This window comes from Marmota marmota, unplaced genomic scaffold, assembly GCF_001458135.2.
Source record: "Marmota marmota marmota unplaced genomic scaffold, marMar, whole genome shotgun sequence".
In the NCBI taxonomy this organism is placed as follows: domain Eukaryota; kingdom Metazoa; phylum Chordata; class Mammalia; order Rodentia; family Sciuridae; genus Marmota; species Marmota marmota.
The window spans coordinates 5,634,702-5,655,725 of NW_026000240.1; the positions used below are offsets into that span (position 1 = coordinate 5,634,702).

Consider the following 21,024-nt stretch of genomic DNA (forward strand, 5'->3'; position numbering starts at 1 on the left):
GGGGGGGGGGGGATTGATGGAATAAGATCGAAGTGTAGGAGCGTGCCAGGGGATTGTGTTACAAAAATGATATCTTGTGCCTTTGTTTTTGTAAATAAGTACTACCTAGTATAATGTGTCACCTTTTTTTCCTTACATATCCAATGCCACATGTAATATTTTTACCCATTTTGTCTATCACTTAATAGGCGAACAGTAAGATTGTGTTAAGGTTGTAAGATTTCTGCCCCAAAGTGACCTAGAATCATCTTCGGTTATGATTTCGACCAGACTAGGGGTAAACAAGGAAAAAACTGGGGGTTGTTGATCTCTTGACCAGGCATCCACTTGTTTGTTTTGATATATAAATCCAGAAGCCTGTCAGCTGTCAGTGTCCTTAAGAACTCAAGTGGAGCAATTTGGCTTGTCTGGATCAGGAAATGAGTCACAGGGAGAGCAATCAAAGGACACTCTGCCCGAGGTTCGTATTCCCGGCGGTCACAAAAACTGGATGGTCACGCTGCCGCCAGAAGGGACAGAGAAGTGAAAGACAGTCACTGTGCTGGTCTCCACGGCTGGTCAGAGTGGCTGCAGGGACAGCGAACGCACAGACCAGGCCCACCGCCAGGAGCCCCGCAAAACAACAAACCACCCCCTAGGACTCCAATCCTGTGGGGTGGGGAAAAGCCAAGGAAGGATCTGACTAGAGAACGAAAGACTAAGCGAAAGAAGCTAAGGTCTGGAGAATGTGAGAAGCGCCACAACTCAAACCACGCGTTCGGTGCTGGGGACCAAAACAAACCCGTGTGGCCCCGCCCAGAGCTGGTCACGTGAGGCCGCGGCAGCAGCGGCGGTTCCGGCGAAGCTGGTGGAGCAGCTGCGATTCCTTCCTGTGGTGCTGCTGTGGACCCCCGGCGGGCGCTGCGCGGACTCCACTGCACGTTCACTCCATTGGGTTCTGACGGAGCAGAGGCCGCCTCGCGCTCTCCATGGCAGCGGGCTCAGAGGTGAGCTCTCGCCTTACCCTGGAAGCTACAGCTGCAGGGAACCAAGGTAGGTGCCTGATTGAGGTCATACCCTAAATGCAAACCCGGTCCCTAGGGATCCACCGGGCTCCTCTCGTGTGGCCCTTTGAGATTAGCTCCATCCCAGGTCTCTCCCGCCTTGCGTTCAATTATGAAGAACTTGTTTTCATAAATGGGAGTTTTCGCAAATAGTGGTATCCAGATTTTTGATCGTTGTACAGAAATCCTAGGGCAGTGCTGTTGCACGCACAAGGGCGTTCTAATGTTAGAGTGGACTAAAATTAAATTTGTGAAACTGGAGGTAAGGGGAAACAGTGTGGGACTTTTCTGAACAGGGATCATGGGCTTTTTATTCGTTATCTGTGGAACATTGGTTTAGTGAATGGGGTGAAGTTTTCTGGCCCAGGAGCTGGAGTTTCCTGTTAGCATTTAATGGGCCCTGTTGCGTGGGCCCTATTCTGCATACTGCCACGGGATCCAGAAACTTTTAAATGTTTATAACAGAGCCTATCCCGAGAACTCACAGTGAATAAAGGAACCTAGAAAGAAAAAAAAGAATGACTAATAAGTGGTCTCATTAATGCTATCCATAGAACCCACTCACTCAGTGACAGTTGTCACCATGAGGAGGGATCCCAATGGTAAAAACAAAAATACTTCAAGGAGGGAATGTTTATGATTGGACAGGATAGTGACAAACTCTGGGGCTGGTGCTGGGAGCTTTGGAAAACAGGGAGCAGAAAAACACAAGATGGATGTATTTGGAGATCACATAGTTTACCCAGAGGTGTAGGTGCCCATTCCCAGCTGAAGGAATAAATTATAACCTCCTGCTCTCTGACTTCTTTCTCCTGCCTTTATAGCTCATTTGCTTATGTACCTCAGGGAGACAATTCCTGAACTTCAGTTATACCTCCAATCCATTGACCCTTCCATTTTTATTCACTGCACTCTGACCATTTTTGAGGGCATGTCATAGTTTATCATTATGAGTTCTTTCTTGAAAATACACTATTCTCTTGGCCCTCCCTGCATTTTATTCTGACAAAATTTACACTGAATGAACGCACCCTTTTGCACTCTCTGTATCTACACCTGTCTAGCTGAACATTGCTGGAAAAATTCTGCATGGGCCTGTGGATGTAGCTCCAAGGCACTTGCCTACCGTGGGGGAGACCCTGGGTTCCATCGCCAGCCACCAGTTGATGGCAGTATAAAAGGAGAATGCTTAAGCTCTTGAATATTCTTTCAGGATGGACCTGAGATTCTTCTGATGCTCCTTTCTAACTTTCTCCTTTGACAGTTTCCTCAATTTTATCTCCTTTTGCCATCTCTTTCATGTTTATAACTCTACAATTCAGCTAATGACCTTTTAAGTCAGGACAGTTCTTCATCTAGTCTATCTTCCTTTTATCCTCCTGCATCATCAGATCCTAGACCAAATCATCTATATTTTTTACCTAAACCCCTAGTATATCTTCCCGACCAGTGTCCTTGTTTCCTATCTTGTGCCCCTCCAATTCCTTCTCTGTTCAGCAGCTGACATTTTTTTAAGGAAGAGAAGGATGTGGCTCAGTGATAAAAGGCTTGCCTAGCATGTTCAAGGTCTTAAGTTGGATCCCTAGCATAACCAAAAACCAAAATGTGACACTCGCTTACTTAAATATTTTGAATTAATTTCATTGCGCTTAGAACCTAGAATAAAGTCAAATTTCTAACTTCGCCCTACAAAAATGTTTAGTCGAGGTTCTGCCAACTTTCACTCACCTCTTCCTACTTTTCACATAGCTGACTTCTTCAGGTGTCAGACTATGTCAGCACCTGAGTCCTTCCCAGACCAATCTATCTAAAACAGTCTATGGGTGTCCCCACCCTCCACGCCCCTAAATGTTTTATAATGCAGCATCTATTTCATCATTTTACTATTACCATCTGTAATTACTTTTTTATTCCATTTGACCTTGAATACTTAAAGGGCAGGACCTATATCTGCTTCATTCATCACCGTGTGCCCAGTAACAGGTAAAGTATCGGGATATAATATTTTGATGAAAATGAGTAAGAGATCTCTGTGCCAAGTCTAGAGACAAGAGGAGAAAGTGTGTTGACATAATCCAGGAATCAAAGAGATTGCTATGAGAAGTGGTGAAAAAAGAGGGATCCCAAAGGTCACATTATACCATTTAAGAAGCGTGACCTTTAAAACAGCAGGAAGCCTTTGAAGAGGTTTAGTTAGGGGAGTAATGTGATCAGCTGTGGTTTTAGAAAGATCCCTCTGGCTGAAGGGTTGCAGAAGAAATTGTAGGGAGAAAGACTGAAGGACAGGTATTTAATTCCTCAGTGCCTCAGTTTCCTCTTCTATGAAATGCATGATAATTGTGAAAATTGAAGACGATATATGTTCATCCAGCATAGTATCTGGCAGGATTAAATATTCAAGAATGGTAACAATTTTTATTAGTAATAGACAGTGCTAGCCTTGGTGACCAGTAGGAAATTGGGAGGAAAAAAGAGAAACTAGGTGTAAGTTTGGAAGCTGAAGAATAGCAGGTAGTTGGAAGCAATGTTGAGTTTTAATGTGAATGCATAGACCATAAGTACAGGATGATGATGCAGAAGAAGGTCAGGTACACAGATGGGAAAGAGGAGATTTGGTGTTTTTTTTAAATATATAGTATGCAAGTATCATAAAATTCACCATTTTATAGCTTACAATACAATTCAGTGGTGTTTAGTGTGTTCACAAGGTTGTAGAACCATCACTATTTTAATTCCAAAATATTTTCATCACCCCCAGTGGTGATGAAAATGGTCCCTATTAGCAGTGTTTCCTATTAGCAGTCACTGCTCACTACCCCTTTTCCCCAGTCCAAGGTAACCATGTCTCTCTTTCTCTATGTATTTGACTATTCTGGACATTTTATGTAAATGGACTAATACCATACATGGCATTTTGTGTCTAACTTCTTTCCTGTAACATAATCCATGTTGTACAATGTATCAATACTTAATTTTCTTTTTCTAGCTGAACAATATTCCATTGTATAGATCTATCACATTTTCTTATCCATTCATCAGTTGATTGCCTTTAGAATTATTTATTACCTATTGTGAATAATTTTTTTATCCTGAATAATGCTACTATGAACATTCAGGTACAAGTGTTTTGTTGTTGTTGTTGTCAACATGTTTTAAGTTCTCTTAGGCAGAGTAGAGTTGCTGGGTCATGTGCTATTAACTTTTTAAGGACATCCTTGATTCTTAATCTGACTAAGGAGAGGAAAAAATTTGATTAAAAATATGGATCTTTACCCACCCACCCCCCCAAAAAAACACAGCATGCATACATATTTGTGCAGTTAACTTCAAATTTTGTGTTAAAGGGTCATCTGAATCTGTCTATGGAACTTTTAATCCTATTTTAAAATGTCATCCTCTCCAGCAACACCACTTTAGAGTGACCCTGCCTATTATCATTAAAAACTAAGTTAATGGCAAAATGCTCCTATAAGAGAAGGCTTTGCCTTCAATTATGTACTGCTGATGTGAACAGAAGGTAAGAAAAATACATTTGTTAAGTAAATGCAAGTGAAAGGGTTAGTACCTTTAGCACAATGATGACTCTATTGAGACTCATAGAAAAGTTAATTTTTAAGCAAACTTATTACTACTTTATTATCATAAAATATATGAATGCATACTGTAAACAAGGGACTTTCATGCAGTGAGGCAGAAGACAGTCTTTGCCTTAAAAGAGCTTATAACTGTTATAAATATCACTTTTGGTGGGAAAGAGAATGTAGATGAAAAAAGTTGTAGTAAGTCTGGTTGTGGTGGTGCAGGCCTGTCATCCCAGTAACTCAGGAGGCTGAGGCAGGAGGATCGCAAATTCAAAGCCAGCCTCAGCAATTTAGCAACATCCTGTCACAAAATAAAAATAATAATAAAAAGGGCTGGGAATGTGGCTCAGTGGTTAAGCACCCCTGGGGTCATCCCTGGTACCAAAATAAATAAATAAAAGAGAAAAGTTGTAGTAGAAGATACATCCAAAAGGTAGGACACAATTAATTGGGGTGTAAATATTGTGTTCATTAAGTACCTTGAGGGCTGAGAAAACTAATACAAATAAGATTAGTCTGTGCTTCTTAGATCAATTTCTTGAAAGTTGGTATATTTTGAATGGGAATCAATGGAAGAGATCATTTTTGGTGAATTGAAGTAGAAGGGAAGTGGTAAGCATGAAGCCCAAGGGCTACTGGCCTGGAGGGCTTAGAAGAAGATGAGGAGACTGGTTCTAGTAGGGAGGAAGTAGTGGTGGAGTTGCTGGTGGAAATAAGGAAGAGGATGTCCACTGAGTCCAGAGAAGAGCAGGGTCAAAATAGAATGTTGAAGTGAACAAGAGGGAAATTGTGGGTGAAAAAGGCTTCTTAGAAAAATAAAGCAAGGCATGGCAAAAATGAGGAAGTGGAGAAGGGTTTTGGGGATATGAGAGTGAGCAAGCTTTAGAGTGGTTGTCCTAGGGTGGGGGGTAATTAGGAGTTATCAATTAGTGGTAATGTGATTGGGAACAGGAAACAGAACAGAGGAAGGTGAGCATGAAACTGTAGAACTTGTTTCTGATTATGCTTAATAGCTCATTAAGCAAAAGTAGCAAAAAGAAGTGGTTAATTTCAGTACACTGCTTACTCAGTTACTCAGAAAACTTTATTTAGCATTGCTTTATGCCAGGGGTGTAAAAGTAGAGGCTTGCCTTCGAGGATGTGATATTTTTGTTTGAAGTAATAGCTTGGAAATTATTAGAAACAAACATAAAACTACTTACTGTCAAGAATCAAATTAAATTGAGTGTGAGATGTTTCTTTTCCAAGGTCACACATTGGTTGAAGCATTTCGGTGAATTTTAAATTGCAGTTCTTTGAGATAGACATCATTGTATTTACAGTTACAGTCAGGCTATGCCTTGATAAAGAGAAGAATACATCCTTAGTATTCTTCTTCTAGTCACTCCCAAGGAAATGTCTCATTCCAGAGCTGCAGGAACTTGAGTTTCATGTAGAGCTGACACTCTAACATAACTGGATTTACTTCTCTTCAGTTGAAAACACCATATTCTCTATGTCATTGTTGTTCTCAATTTTAAAAGGAGGTCAGGCAGAGGAGTTTAAAGAAAACAAAAGTCTATATAATCCTCCAAAGTAAAGAATTCTCATACTAAAGCACATGTGCAATTCATAATGTCACTAAAATATTTTATACTCAGTAATGATGAATATCAGAAAAATATGATTGAATTTTTTATGTTTTAAAAACACATAAAATTTATTGTTGTCTTAGTCTGTGTTTATTTATAAATTATAGAAATTTATTTTCTAATAGTTCTGAAGGCTGAAGAATCCAAGATCAAGGTGCCAGGTCCTTGTCGGATGAGGGCTGCTCTTTGCTTCAAAATGGCACTTTTGGCTACATCCTCCAGAGGGAGGAATGCTGTGTCCTCACATGGTAGAAGAGGGAAGAGCAAGCTAGCCTAATGCTGTGAAAAGCCTTTTGATAAAGGCTATAATCACATGCAGGAGGAGCCTTCATGGCCTAACTACCTCTACAAGATACTACATCTTAACACTATCACTTTGGACCTCAAGTTTCAACACCTGAGTTTTTGGGGGGACACAAAACATAACAGTCATATTAACCATTTTTAACTGTGCAGTTTAGTAGTATCAAATGGATTCACAATGTAGTGAAGGAGATGTCCAGAATTTTTTCATCTTAAATATCTGAAGCACACTATATCCATTAAAGAACTCCAACTTTTCTCCTCCCCCCAGCTGCTGGTAACTACCATTCTACTTTCAGTTTCTATCAATTTAACCACTTTTGATACCTTAGATAAGGGGAATCATAAAATACTTAACCTTTTTCAACTCGTTTATTTTACTTAACATGATGTCTTTAAGGTTCATCCATGTGACAAAATGTCCTTCCTTTTTAATGTTGAATAATATTCCCCAGTATGTAAAAACATTCATCCATCAGTGGACATTAGAGTTGCTCTCACCACTTGGCTCTTTCATTAGTGCTTCTGTAAACATGGGTGTGCAAAGATCTCTTTGAGACCCAACTCTTGAATATTTTTAATGAAAAGTAAGATGAAATAACCAGTTTATTTTGAATTATGGAAAGATAGAAAAAACAAGTGTTAGATGAAAATATTTTGGTAGAAATTTTGAAGATACTTTGGAGCATTAGACACCATTCTTTCTAGTGTTAACTTAATTTAAAATATAAATATACACTTTTCCTTGCCTTAGGTTCAAGATCAGTATTTTTTGAACTTGTGAACATTATTTATGAGTTATTTTTTGAAGAGAGGACAAATTTTCTGGGTTAACTGGGCAAGAGTTGTAAGTATAAGTGGATAAAATGAATCTAAAAGACTTATGAACCCTTGGTAACTCTTCAGCCTATAACTGTCCCATGTGCCCAACCTGATCCTGGTGGGGTGTTCATTCCCTCACCAAATGTGGCATTGGTAGTGTTAAGTCACATTAGCTTTAACACTAATACCTATGGTTATTTGGTATTAAAGGAACACCTTCTAGTCCTTGAAATTCAAAGCATTTATGACTATTTGTCATTTTACTTAAGCATTATGTTACCTTCCAACTTAGTTTGTATTGACATTTTAAAATGGTAGTAGGGGGCTGGGAGTTGTAGCTCAGTGGGAGAGTGCTTGCCTAGCATGCATATATCCTAGGTTCTTGGAGTTTGATCACCAGCACTGGAGGAAAAAAGTTAAAATAGTGGCTACAAGATGGGAAATTACCTTTGGTATAAGTTTTCCCATTTAGTCTTTAACACCAATACAATCATTTTGTTAGATATGGGTCCACTTGCATGTATATATTCAGAGATAAATTATCTCACCATGCCTGGACCCAGTTTTTTTATACATGCTGTATCACTATATGAATATTCTCAATATCATGACTCGTCTTGTCACCTTCTGAGAGTTTTTGAATATCTACAATTTTTCCATTAATTTTATACCTGACATGAGAGACAAGTTAATTTCAATTTCAGGATATTGAAATGGGTATATTCTATAAATTTTTGAAGAGTATTCTGGAGACTTGGTAAATGTACCTTATTCCTGTCTTAAAAGTCTAAGTCTCAGGTTCAAATCCAAGCCAGGTATTAATTGACTGAATCCAGATTGCTAGCAAATTCAAAGAAATGAGGTTTTAAATTATCTTGTACTTTGTGTTAATTTTTTTTAAAATTGGTTATAACTCAGGCTGTAATAACTGGACTGAATATGCTACATCTGGAAGAAGAAAAGACAGTTGTGCAACACCTATATCAGTAATCTGTTTTTTCAGCAATTTCAGGTCATCTAGTTAGAAATTTCTGCTTGCTGCAAGTTTAGACATAACTATACTTATCCTTTAAATGCTGTTGAGATTACTTCAGAATTTTTATAGCTCTTTGCAGATATTCCTGTAATGACTGGGTATATCCGGAGGCTGTTTAATTAATCTAATGTAGCCTTGCATTCTTCTTTAAATTGTAACACTTTAATTTGTTAATTTAATGGCCCAGTTCATTGTTGATTAAACTATCAGAAACCAAATTAGTTTTATCTCACAACCAGTGGATTGTTTTATTTCACTGTTGGGCCTGAAATTCTGGAATATATGCTAATTTCTTATTATGGCGAACATCCTACTGCTTTGGTGTGCACAAGCTTTATAGCATTTTTCATTCATTTAGCAAATGTTTGGGCCTTTAATATATATCAGTCACTAGACCAGTTTCTTTCTCAGCAAATTTTGGTTGGGGGGGCTCTACTATTAAATAATCTCTGGGATATCTGAGATTTTTAGATCAAATCATTAGATACTTTTAAAAAAATTAACATTACGGTAAAGAGAAAAATTTGCTTTCTTGAAGCCATTTTGTCAAAACAAAATGTTGGGTTTTTGTAAAAGGGTAGCAAATATGCTCAAATATGAGAGCTGTTTTGAGAATATTGAAAGCCGTGTGATCCATTAAATCCCTCTCTCAGAAGGACAGGTGCTTTTGATTTTCTCTGCCCTTTAAAGAATCAAAATGTTCAAAGGTTTATTATTTTACAACCATAGAGTTGAAAGAATGCTATGGTGTGTCACACTAGCCAAGTCTAAGCCACAGAGCACTTGATAGGGAGAGTATAGCTATCTTTGAAAATGTCTTTGCCTAAGTAAACAAGGTGTTCTTCCAGTTATGAACAAATGACGGGAGTTTTGACTATCAGCATTTATTTTTTATGCAAAAGGATTCAAGAGGTCAAAGTTTGCTGGTGTTGGTGCACTGACATAAAGGTGGACATGTTTGCATTCTTTTGGCCAAGATTCACAATTTTCTGAGCCTTTCTCTTGTCTCCCAAGCTGGCTAACCCTTATGTCTACTTTCCAGGTAGTATATTCCAGGATAAGTGCAAAAAAGCTGATTCAGCAACTTCCAGAAATACCTCTGTTCACTCCTATCTGCAAAGATATCTGGGAAATCAATTTTTCAGCCATTCTCCTTGTGTAGGGTTTTGCTAGTGAGGAAGGACAGAATGGGTGTTGAGTAGGTAGGTGAATTAGTCAGCTCTTTGTTACTGTGACTAAAATACCTGACAAGAACAACTTAGAGGAGAAAATGTTTATTTTGGCTCATGGTTTGTGGTTTAGTCCATGACCCATCACTCTGGGCTTGAGATGAAGCAGAACATCATGGTGGAAGGGTGTGGCAGAGGAAAGCTGCTAGCTCATGGTAGCCACGAAACCAAGAAAGAGCACACTGAGCCAAAGGACAAGATATATAATTCCCAAGGGCATCCTCCCAGTGACCTACTTCTTTGGCTACACTCCACCTCCCTATAGTTACCATCCAGTAATCTACCCAAATTATTAATCCATCTAGTGGATTAGTCCACTGGTTAGGTTACAGCCCTCACAATCTGATCATTTTACCTCTCAACATTCCTGCATTGTCTAACATGAGCTTTTGATGGGGAATCTCACATCCAAACCATAACAGTAGGCAAGAAGTAGTCTATAGCAAGTGCAGCACATACCGAAACCCAGTCGCTCCCCAAAACATTCCTTTCTTTTCAGAGCACACTTGGATTATTGCCTATGAATTGATCTTAAGCTTTCTTATTTTTGCCTTTTCAGATCATCCTCTCTCTCCTGAGTTGTAAGACTGAGGTTATTCCCACAGTGTTAATTCTCTAGAAGTAGTATTGTGCAGTAGGAATAACACTGGACTTGGAATCAAGGGACCTGATATCCAGTTCCAGTTCATCTGACATCTGAGCTTCCACTTCATCCTTTGGATAATAGAAATAAAATACCTTCTCTGTGTTTTATAGGCTTCTTAGAGGATCAGATGAGCATTTTGTTTTAATGTATTTAGCAGTACATGGCAAACAGTGAAGCATTGTTCAGTCAAATAAATGGTAATATAATGATGATCATGTTCAAAATCAACAGAACAAGCTGTTGCTTCTGACTTTTCTAACTTACAGCAAGTCACTAGTCTGTAATTCCACCAAGTCTTTCTTTTTATCATAGCCACTTCCCACCCTACTTCTGTAGTTGAAATAGTCCTTGATATTATTCTTTTACTAATTCTCCACCTCTGCCATACTCACTGCCACCCCTTGTTTAGGACCTTATTGTCACACTTCTCCTTTGACTTACCTTAACTCTCTGAGCTAATTTTAGTCCCTGTTTGCCCTTCTCATCCCACATCTGTACACACTGCTACATAGTTTTCATTTTTATGTTTAATAGATTCACCATGGGATTGCTAAATCATAATTGAGTAAGCATTTTCCTACTTTGAGGCATAAGGTTGTTTATATTTTTAGTTGTTACAAAGTGGTAGTAGATGTGTGTACTATATGTCAATTTGGATAGATATATAACATACGATTAATTATTTTGTTAGAATGAATTACTATAATTTGAGTTACTGGCATTGTGAATGATTCTTTTGAGATTTTTGCTTAATTTTCCTCATTGTTTCTCAAAGGATGGTTCCAATTTCTGTGTCATGAACAACAAGAGCATATCATGACATATCACGAATGCAAGTATCATTCATAGTTTAGGGGGTCAAAATATGCCGCTTGGACATAGTGATTATTTTGGGTTAAAGACACTTGAAGAACAGCAGATGCAGGAAAAGGGTTCTTTGACTTTCATTTTTCTCCCAAAAGCAGGAGATAAAATTCCCATGGGAAAGGTACCTCCTATGCCAGAAAAAAGGAAGTCATTTTTATAACCAACCTTATGGGCTCAAGGCTGAGAGAAATCTGTGCAATCAGATTTTGTTAAACTAACCCTTATGTCCCTTGTCACTTTTCTTCAGTTAACTGCGCTGGCCCAAGCCCCTTTTTCTTGTCATGCTTTCCTAGTTTAATACCTTGTCCAACGTGGTATCTAAGCATTTATGATCCAACTGCTTCTGGGGTGGTCTTCATTTCTCTTGTGAGGGCTCCCATAGACATGTAAAAAGTACACTTTTCTCCTATTAACCTGTTTTATGCCAGTCCCTGCCAGACATCCTTAGGTTGGGGAGAAGTTTTGCCTTCCCCTCAATAGTTTAACAAAACTTAAAAAATATATAATAAAAGGTGTGACTTGTCCATTTTCATCCACATGGAATCCTGGCACTAAGAAGATGGGGTGTATTGCAGTCTAGGTAGCTATGTACTTTACGTTGACAGGTATAGATTAATACCTTGAATATAAAGTTATCACACACATCAAAGTAAAAAAATAAAAATAAAAAACAACCATCTTTAAGGTCAAGACAAAATTTTATTTCTAGTCACATCATATTGTCCTTTATGGGACTTTTCAACATGTAAATGTCACAGAAACCTGGGGCTTTCACATTAAAGATCTCAAGGGGCCTTCTTCATCTTCACTTTTCATTTCCTTTAAAAACAAGCCTTACATTTAGACAGGCACAAATTACTCAAGTTCTTCCTTGAGTCCTTCCCTATTCCTCTTCCTTTATCAGTTTATAAGAAGGTTGGGTGGGGAAGGAATTTAGATTATTTATGAGATCTTTGGAATTTTTTGAATTAGGTATAAGTGCAGATGAAATAACCAAAATAGAAGGTTGCTGATTGTTATTGAGAACCATAAGTATATGTTTGAGGGTCAGAGTATGAAGCTATTTTTAACCTACCTCCCAAAGTTTCCATCTTAAGATGTCTTTAAAGAGAAACTTTCTGGCTAGGGAGGTAACAACTCTGTAGTAGAAAATTGTCCTAGTATGGGCAAGACCCTGGATCCAGTCTTAAGAACTGAGAGAGAGAGAGAAAGAGAGACACTTTCTGGTTCTTTTATCTAAAGAATACTAATCTTTACTATCCTACCTAGGATTCATATTCTGTTCTGTGAAACTTAAGTATTCAGTAAGTCAGTTTGGTTTATACGTATACCCAGTACTGTTTATGGATGCATTGAAACCAAGAATTACTATGGGTTGCCATTTTAGCACATCTTTTATTCTTAAAACTTCATTGAAAAAAAAAATCCTCTCTTCTTCCAGATTGACTGCTGTATTAGTTTTGTCTTTTTTTTTTTTTTTCCGCATTTAACATGTGATATAGCAAATAGAATTATGGCTGACTCTAGCAACTCTGGTTATTTCAGAGTAGTTCCCATCAGCATTTCTTTTTCCTTTTTTTTTTTAATATTTATTTTTTAGTTGTAGTTAGACACAATACCTTTATTTTATTTATTTTTATGTGGTGCTGAGGATCAAACCCAGGGCCTTGCACATGCTAGGCAAGCGCTCCACTGCTGAGCCACAACCCCAGACCCTCCCATCAGCATTTCTTACTTCTTTTTTTTAATTTATTCTAATTAGCTATATATGACAGGAGAATGCAATTCAATTCATATTACATAAAATAGAGCACAATTTTTCATGTCTCTGGTTGAACACAAAGTAAAATCACACCATTCATGTTTTCATACATGTATTTAGGGTAATGATGTCTGTCTCATTCCACTGTCTTTCCTACCCCCATGCCCCCTCCATTGCCCTCCTCCCCTTTGCCCTATCTAAAGTTCATCTATTCCTCCCATGCTCTGCACAACCCCCTCCCTATCCCCATTATGAATCAGCCTCCTTATATCAGAGAAGACATTTGGCATTTGGTTTTTTGGGATTGGCTTACTTCACTTAGCATTATATTCTCCAACTCCATCTATTTACCTGCAAATGCCATGATTTTATTCTCTTTTAATGCTGAGAATATTCCATTATGTATATATACCACATTTTCTTTATACATTCATCTACTGAAGGGTATCTAGGTTGGATCCACAATGACATTCCTCATCGAAATAGAAAAAGCAGTCATGAAATTCATCTGGAAAAATAAGAGACCCAGAATAGCTAAAGCTATCCTTAGCAAGAAGATTGAAGCAGGTGGCATCACTACACCAGACCTTAAACTATACTACAGAGCTATAGTAACAAAAAATAGCATGGTATTGGCACCAAAATACACTTGTAGACCAATGGTACAGAATAGAGGGCACAGAGACAAATCCACATAAATAATCATGTTAAACAAAGGTGCCAAAAACTTATATTGGAGAAAAGATAGCCTCTTCAACAAATGGTGCTGGGAAAACTGGAAATCCATATGCAACAACTCAAAGTGGTCAAGATCTAGGAATTAAACCAGAGACCCTGCACCTAATAGAAGAAAAAGTAGGCTCCTCTAGTGTAAGAATTAAAATCAAGAATAAATAAATGAGATAGATTCAAACTAAAAAGCTTCTCAGCAAAAGAAACAATCAGTGAGGTGACTAGAGAGCTACATTTTGGGAGCAAATTTTTACCACACGCAAATCAGATAGAACATTAATCTCCAGAATATATAAAGAACTCAAAAATCTTAACACCAAAAAAAAAAAAAATCAAGTAATTCAGTCAATAAATGGGCCAAGGAACTGAACAGACACGTCTCAGAAGAAGAAATACAATTGATCAACAAATATATGAAAAAATCTTCAACATCTCTAGCAATTAGAGGAATGCAAATCAAACTACTCTTAAGATTTCAACTCACTCCAGTCAGAATGGCAGTTATTAAGACTACAAACATAAGTGTTGGTGAGGATGTGGGGAAAAGGGCACGCTCTTGCATTGCTGGTGGGACTGCAAATTGGTGCAACCAATCTGGAAAGCAGTATGGAGATTCCTTGGAAAACTGGGAATGGAACCACCATTTGACCCAGCTATCCCACACCTCGGTTTATACCCACAGGACTTAAAAACAGCATATTATAGGGACACAGCCACATTAATGTTTATAGCAGCATAGTTTAGATTAGTTAACTTGTGTATCCAACCATTTCTTACTTTTTTATATGATTCTCAAATTACAAAACAATTTTTCCTTCTGCATTGGTGGAGCTTGAACCTAGGGCCTTGTGTATACTAGGCAAGTGTTCCACCACTGAGCCACTCCTCAGCTGTAGTCACAATGTTTTCTAAAAATTTTCATCTTCTAAAATATAAAACAGTTGGAAAGCCTTTTGTTTTTAATACCAAAATTTCATATTTGACATGGAGAATGGTAAATATTTACCATATTAAAACATTCAAAATTTAATATGAAAGAAATCATTTAAGAATTTTATGATCCTTTGAGGTCAAGTATATATGTATGTAGTGATAGATGAACTGTAAGTACAATTTTGTTGTTGTTATTGTTGTTGTTGTTACTGGGAATTGAACTCAGGAGCACTCAACCACTGAGCCACATCCTCAGCCCTATTTTGTATTTTATTTAGAGACAGGGTCTCACTGAGTTACTTAGCGTCTCCCCCGATGCTGAGGCTGGCTTTGAACCCTATCCTCCTGTCTCAGCCTCCCAAGCGGCTGGGATTTTAGGCATGAACCATTGCACCTGTCAGTATGGTATAATTTACATAGTAAGATTTGCCAGCACAGAAACGTCATTAGCTATTTTTTCTGCATGTGATATGAAATGACTTTATGGTTATCTGTTGCTCTATTCATTTCTGTTCTAGGTCAACATGTCAAACCTTTTACTCCAGAGAAAGCAAAAGAAATTATAATGTCTCTACAACAGCCTGCAATCTTCTGTAACATGGTTTTTGATTGGCCAGCGCGACACTGGACTGCTAAACACCTTTCTGAGATCCTTCACGGCAAGCAGATACGATTCAGAATGGGAATGAAAAGCACAGACACAGGTAAACCTGGTAGTCATCATAGTGATAATGCCTCTTCAGTAGATCTCGTACATCCTCAGCATTGGTTTCCATATCTTTAGAGAATCCTTTATTTCTGATCTTCTTTTTGACCATTTATTGTAAAGATAGGAAAATTTTATTGGAATACTTTGACTTGAGGCAGATTTTTTTTGTTTTTGTTTTTTAGACTAAGCAATATAGTTTAAACTCCCATACAAAATGATAATGTTTGTTCACCTATTGTAATGTTAAGTTGCTAGGCATTCTTGTGGTTCCTTGAATGAAGTAGATATTTAATAATTATTTGTTACTATGCTATTATTTATATTCCCATGTGACTGAGAAAGAGCAATACTGCAAAATAATACAATAGCATGATGTAATAATACAATACCAGTGCTACAGTATAATAATCAATAATACAATCTAATAGTCCCTTCTACTTTTGACTCACAGAGAACATGTCCTTCAGGCTATAGTGCTTAGTCTTGCTCCTAATTGTATCTACTGCTTTATCAGCTGCCTGGCCTGTATTGCACTACACAAAAATGAAAAACATGCAGAGTTGTTTCTGTGTGTATGTATGTGGGCTGGGGATTGAACTCCAGGCCTTATGCATGCTAGGCAAATGCTCTGCCACTGAGCTATACCTCCATGCTCACTCCATTTTTGAGGTGAAGTCTGTTACCCAGGCTGGTCTTGAACTCCTCAGCTCAAGTGTCCTCCCGCCTCAGCCTTGTGTGTAGCTGGGACTTTAGTTGAGCACCACCATGCAAGCTGGATTTTTATTCTGCCGCAGTCCGGCAGCAGCAAAATAACCGGGGGGTGACGAACAACTTGTGTACATTGATGCAGCAGGAGTGGGAGCCGTTTATTGTAGGACAGGAGGGGTATATACACATTCCACACAGCTTATCTTAATTAACATAAACTAGATACAGCAGTCAACCAATAAGGAATCTCCACATTTAATGGCTCGCTGGCGTTACTTCACAAACCACTCCCTCTGGCAAAATGCCAGGCGCCATCTTGACTTGTTTATAGACCCTAACATTATTCTCTTGAGCAGTTTGATTTTGCCTGCTCCCGTTACTTTCCTGAAGACTTCTAACATTCCTTTTCCCCTCTTTCATCAGGTTAAGCAGCTACTATTAACTGTAAAATTTAATTTAGTATGAAGGAACAGTGCTATTTCTAGTCTAAAGGAGTCCATAACCGTTGTCTGGTGTTTTAACTTGTATTTCAAGTTTTGTAGTCAATTTTGGGTTTTTTTTTGTTTTTTGTTTTTGGGGTTTTTTTCTTTTGGTGCTGGGGATCGATGCATGGACCTCACATGATTCTCCACTGAGCCACACCCCCACCATAGAAATTCAGTTTTTAAGCATTGCAGTGAAGAGGGGCTGGGGACATAACTCAATTGGCAGATTGCTTGCCTTGCAAGCACGAGGCCCTGGGTTCAATCCCCACCATCACCAAAAAAAAAAAAAAAAGCATTGCAGTGAAGTGACTCATGAACTATCTGTTAATAGTTCAAGAGGAACTAGAAAATTCCCCATTTTCTCTTTCAGCAGTTCCACATTTTTCTCTCATGTTGACCTTCTAGTATTTCTTGTGAAATTAATTAGTTTTGGTGTCTAGAGTTCTCTTGAATTTCTGATAGATAGAGCAGGATTGTTATACCTGGAACTCTTTGGCATCTCATTCCAGTCAAAGACTGAACTCTTTATTGTATTTTAAAATTAAATACTAGATTAGCATCTATAACATAAAATGAGATCGTGCCTTTTCCTTCTTGATTTTAGTAAAATATATCTGCCACTCCTTGAAGCATCTTTTAGATACTAATTTGGAGAGAAATGGAAATTGTCATTTTTTCACATTCTGATTACACCCCAGACACATCATCCCTACTACTAGTAGGTGACATTTGTTGAGAGCTATCACCTCAGGTTTGTTCTAAGTGCTTTATGTATATCCACTCTCTTAATCTGCTCATACTTCCTAGAATTGTACTACCATTATCCCATTTTATAGATGAGATGTAGTAATTTGATATGTTCAAGTTAATACTAAAGCATAAAAGAAAAAGGAAAATATCTCTGTAATTGTAAGAAACTATACTGAGTTCTTAGTAAAGATGATTAGGTCTTTTTAAAAATTCAGGTAAAGTTTGCATTTCAGACATTTAATAGTATGCAGTTCAGTGGCTATTAGTATATTCACAGTGTTGTACAATTTGTTAGTATATTCTCATTGTTGTCTAATTTCAGAACATTTCACTATCCCATGAAGAAGTAAGTAACCCTTAAGCAGCCACTTCATTTTGCCCTACCCTATCCCTGCAACCACTAGTCTACTTTCTATGAATGTACCTATTCTGGATATATCATAAAAATGGAATCAGACATGATTTGGCCTTTTGTGTCTGGTTTCCTCTACTTAAGCATGTTTTTAAGGTTCATCCATGTACTAGTACAAGCTGAATGTCCCTAGTCTATAAATCTGAAATGATCCCAAATTCGAACTTTTCAAGTGTTAAAATTATGCTACAAGTAGAAATTCCATACCTGACCTCATATGACAGATCATAGTCAAAACAAAGGTGCACCATAGATGTGTAAAATTCCCTTCTCTCTATACACACACACACACACACACATACACGTACATACACTTATGTATGTGCCAGTACTCCAGAATCTGAAAACTGAAGCACTTCTGGTCTCAAGCATTTCAGATAAAAGATGCTTAACTTGTGTGCATCAGTACTCTTTTTGTTGCTGAATAATACTCTGTTATTTGAATATACGTAATTTTTTTAATCTACTCATTGGTTTGGTTGTTGGACATTTGGTTCTTTCCACTTTGGGGCAATTATGACTAATGCTACTATGTACATTTGTGAACAGATTTTTGTGTGGATATATGTTTTCATTTCTTGTGAATAGGTACCTAGGAGTAGAATTGCTAAATCATACAGTAAATATGTTTAACATTTTGAGGAATTGCCAAACAGTTTTCTTTAGTGGTTGCACCTGTGATATACTAAAGTTCCAATTTCCTGTAGCCTTGCCAACACTTCATTTTTGAAAACTGTAGCCATCCTAGTACAGTGAAGTGTTATCTTAGTGTGATTCTGATTCACATTTTCCTTATGATCAGTATCGTTGAGCATCTTTTCATGTATATATTGGCTAATAGAAATGTCCATTCAAACCTTGACTTATTTCTAATTGGGGTTTTTGTTTTTTATTGTTGAATTAGAGTTCTTAAATATCCTAGGTATAAGGTTCTTATCAAATATATGACTTGCACATGTTTTGTCCCATTCAGGGCATGGTCCTGATAATTTGTTCTTTTTAAAATCACTACTGAATAAATAAATGTAATACTACCGCAGGCAGTATAGAATAATAGTATGAAAGAGCCACTAGAGTCAGCCTGCATGAGTTTAAATTTTGGTTTACTGTGGGGCCTGAGCAAGTCAATTAACTTCTCTGAATGTTAGAAATATTTTCAAGAGGGCTGGGCATGGTGGCACACACCTATAATCCCAGCAGCTTGGGAGACTGAGGCAGGAGGATCAAAAGTTTAAAGGCAGCCCCAGCAATTTAGTGAGGCCCTAAGCAACTAAGTGAGACCCTGTCTCCAAATAAAATACAAAAAGGGCTGAGGATGTGGCTCAGTGGTTAAGCACCTCTGGGTTCAATCCCCAGTACTAAAAAGAAAAAAAAAAATATTTTCAAGAGTAAGTGATTTCATGTGCCTAGAACATTTGGAATAGTATCTAGCTTGTTGTTAATGTTCAAGAAATGTTATTTTAAAATATAAAAATAAAAGTATGACTTCTTTAGGGCTGGGGCTGTAGTTCAGTGGTAGAGCACCTGCCTCCACATTGTGAGGCACTGGGTTCGATCCTCAGTACCACAAAAAAATAAATAATTTTTTTTTAAAAGTATGACTTCTTTAATGTAGAAAAGACAAAAAATGAAAAATCCCAAGAACCTTAAAAACACCTGAACTACTACCTAGAGGTAGATAGTCTTTAGTTACAGTTTAATGTTCATCAGCATGGGCCTTTTTGTATTCAAAAAATGAATATTATTTTTCACACCTGCTTTTCTTTTTTTTTTTTTCAGAGATTTCCTATATATTATATATCTTTGACAGAGGCTATTTTAATCTTTAGTGCATGGTTAACAACAGAATTATACAATTTTGACAATATTATTTTCCTATCAGGTTGCTGTTTCCTTGGAGGGGTGTTAGGAATAGTTCTGGTGCCTTAGTGCATGGCGGGAATTTAGAGACAAAAACCACATTTGTTTCCTGGGGTTCCTGGTGGGTTTGGAAGGACAGGGAGTCCTTGGTGTTGTGTGCTCTTCGCAGTCACGTTTGGCCTGCGTTGGTGGCTCCTGCAATGTGTCTGTGCCATGAGGGGCTTTTCCCTGGAGGCTTGCTTCTTTGAGGGGTGGAGTGAAGGTTGCTAATCCACCACAAGCCATGGGTTAGGACGGTAGGCCTTTCTCCCTTCTCTGAAGCTCACTTTTTGTTAAAAGCAAATGTGGTCTTGTCCATGTCGCCGGATTGTTAGCTGAGGCTTTTTATTCTGCTTTTCTTTTTAGTTAACATATTCTGAGCAGCTACTCTTGTCATTAAGTGTGACTTTTAAATGGCTACCTAGTCCATTATATGGTAGTATGATAATTTATCTTAAAATTCTCCTATTTGGGTTATTTATATTTCTTACAAGCTCTAAATTTGTAAATACTGCTGTAGGGAACATCTTTGCAAACAAATCTTGTCCAAGTTCCTGGTTATTTCTCTTAGGAGAGATTCCTAGAAGGAGAATTACTGGGTCAGAGGATATGAAAATTATCATCAGCAGCAGCACTATCTGAAGTTTCTTACACCAGAACCTCTGAGTCATTCTGAGTGCCCTGTCATTCTGGTGGCTCGTGACTCACATTCTGAACATCTGGCAGCACCTGCTTCCCTCTCCCTCCATGGCTAGCCCATAGTCATCGTTATCCTGCTGTTTCTCCATCCATGGCTAAGTAGCCTCTTCCCTAGTCCAGTTTCTGCATCCATCTCCATGTCTTACCCTTCCCAGGCCATTCCTCATGCTATAATCAGGAACAATTTTTAAATAAACAAATCTAATATTATAATTCTACTTAAAGCCCTTTAATAATTTTCCTTACCCTTAGGCTAAAGATCCAAATTGTTTATTGTGGTGTAGAAGGCCCAGCGTAATCTCTCTCTCCCCCAGCTTGGGCCAGAGAAGTGTATTTTCAATTTCTCTATTTCTGGGGATTTGCTTTTTCCTACTTTGGGGCCTTTGTGTATGTATCTAGCCATAGCTCTCTGTATTTCTAGTCATTGTGAGGTTTTTCCCCCCATTTTCCTTTCCCCTAGATTTATCTGGTTAGTTGCTTTTCTTCCTTGAAATCTTAACTTAAATGGCATTCTTTCCTGACCATATCTATCATCCTCCACCTCCCAAATCATGTGTGGCTTCAGATTATCCCAGAACACCTTGTATTTCTTAGCCACATTGAGTACAGTTTTAATCACATGGACAGTTGTGTAAGTAATCACCTGATTAAGGTCATTTTTTGTGAGACCAAGGGCCATGTCTCATCCTGGGCAGAGCACCTAATAGACATTCAGATATGTGTGCAATGAAAGAATGATATGTATGACAAGCACCTTAGAGAAAAGTTGTTTCCACT

At 37.9% G+C, this 21,024-nt stretch overlaps 1 protein-coding gene across 4 annotated transcripts in view; it reads left to right on the forward strand.

Moving 5' to 3' along the window:
• The window catches only part of Hspbap1 (HSPB1 associated protein 1), a 63,098-nt gene that overhangs the window by 308 nt on the left and 41,766 nt on the right, over positions 1-21,024 (forward strand). Inside the window, exons 2-3 of one of the 4 annotated variants that reach the window (XM_048794561.1) lie at positions 354-1,032; positions 15,104-15,289. In XM_048794561.1, the coding sequence (XP_048650518.1) occupies positions 969-1,032; positions 15,104-15,289 (250 nt within the window). In that variant the 5' untranslated portion in view covers positions 354-968. Of the gene's footprint in view, positions 1-9; positions 1,033-15,103; positions 15,290-21,024 lie in introns of those variants that run through there. The other 3 variants (XM_048794562.1, XM_048794563.1, XM_015486865.2) reach the window with 3 other exon arrangements.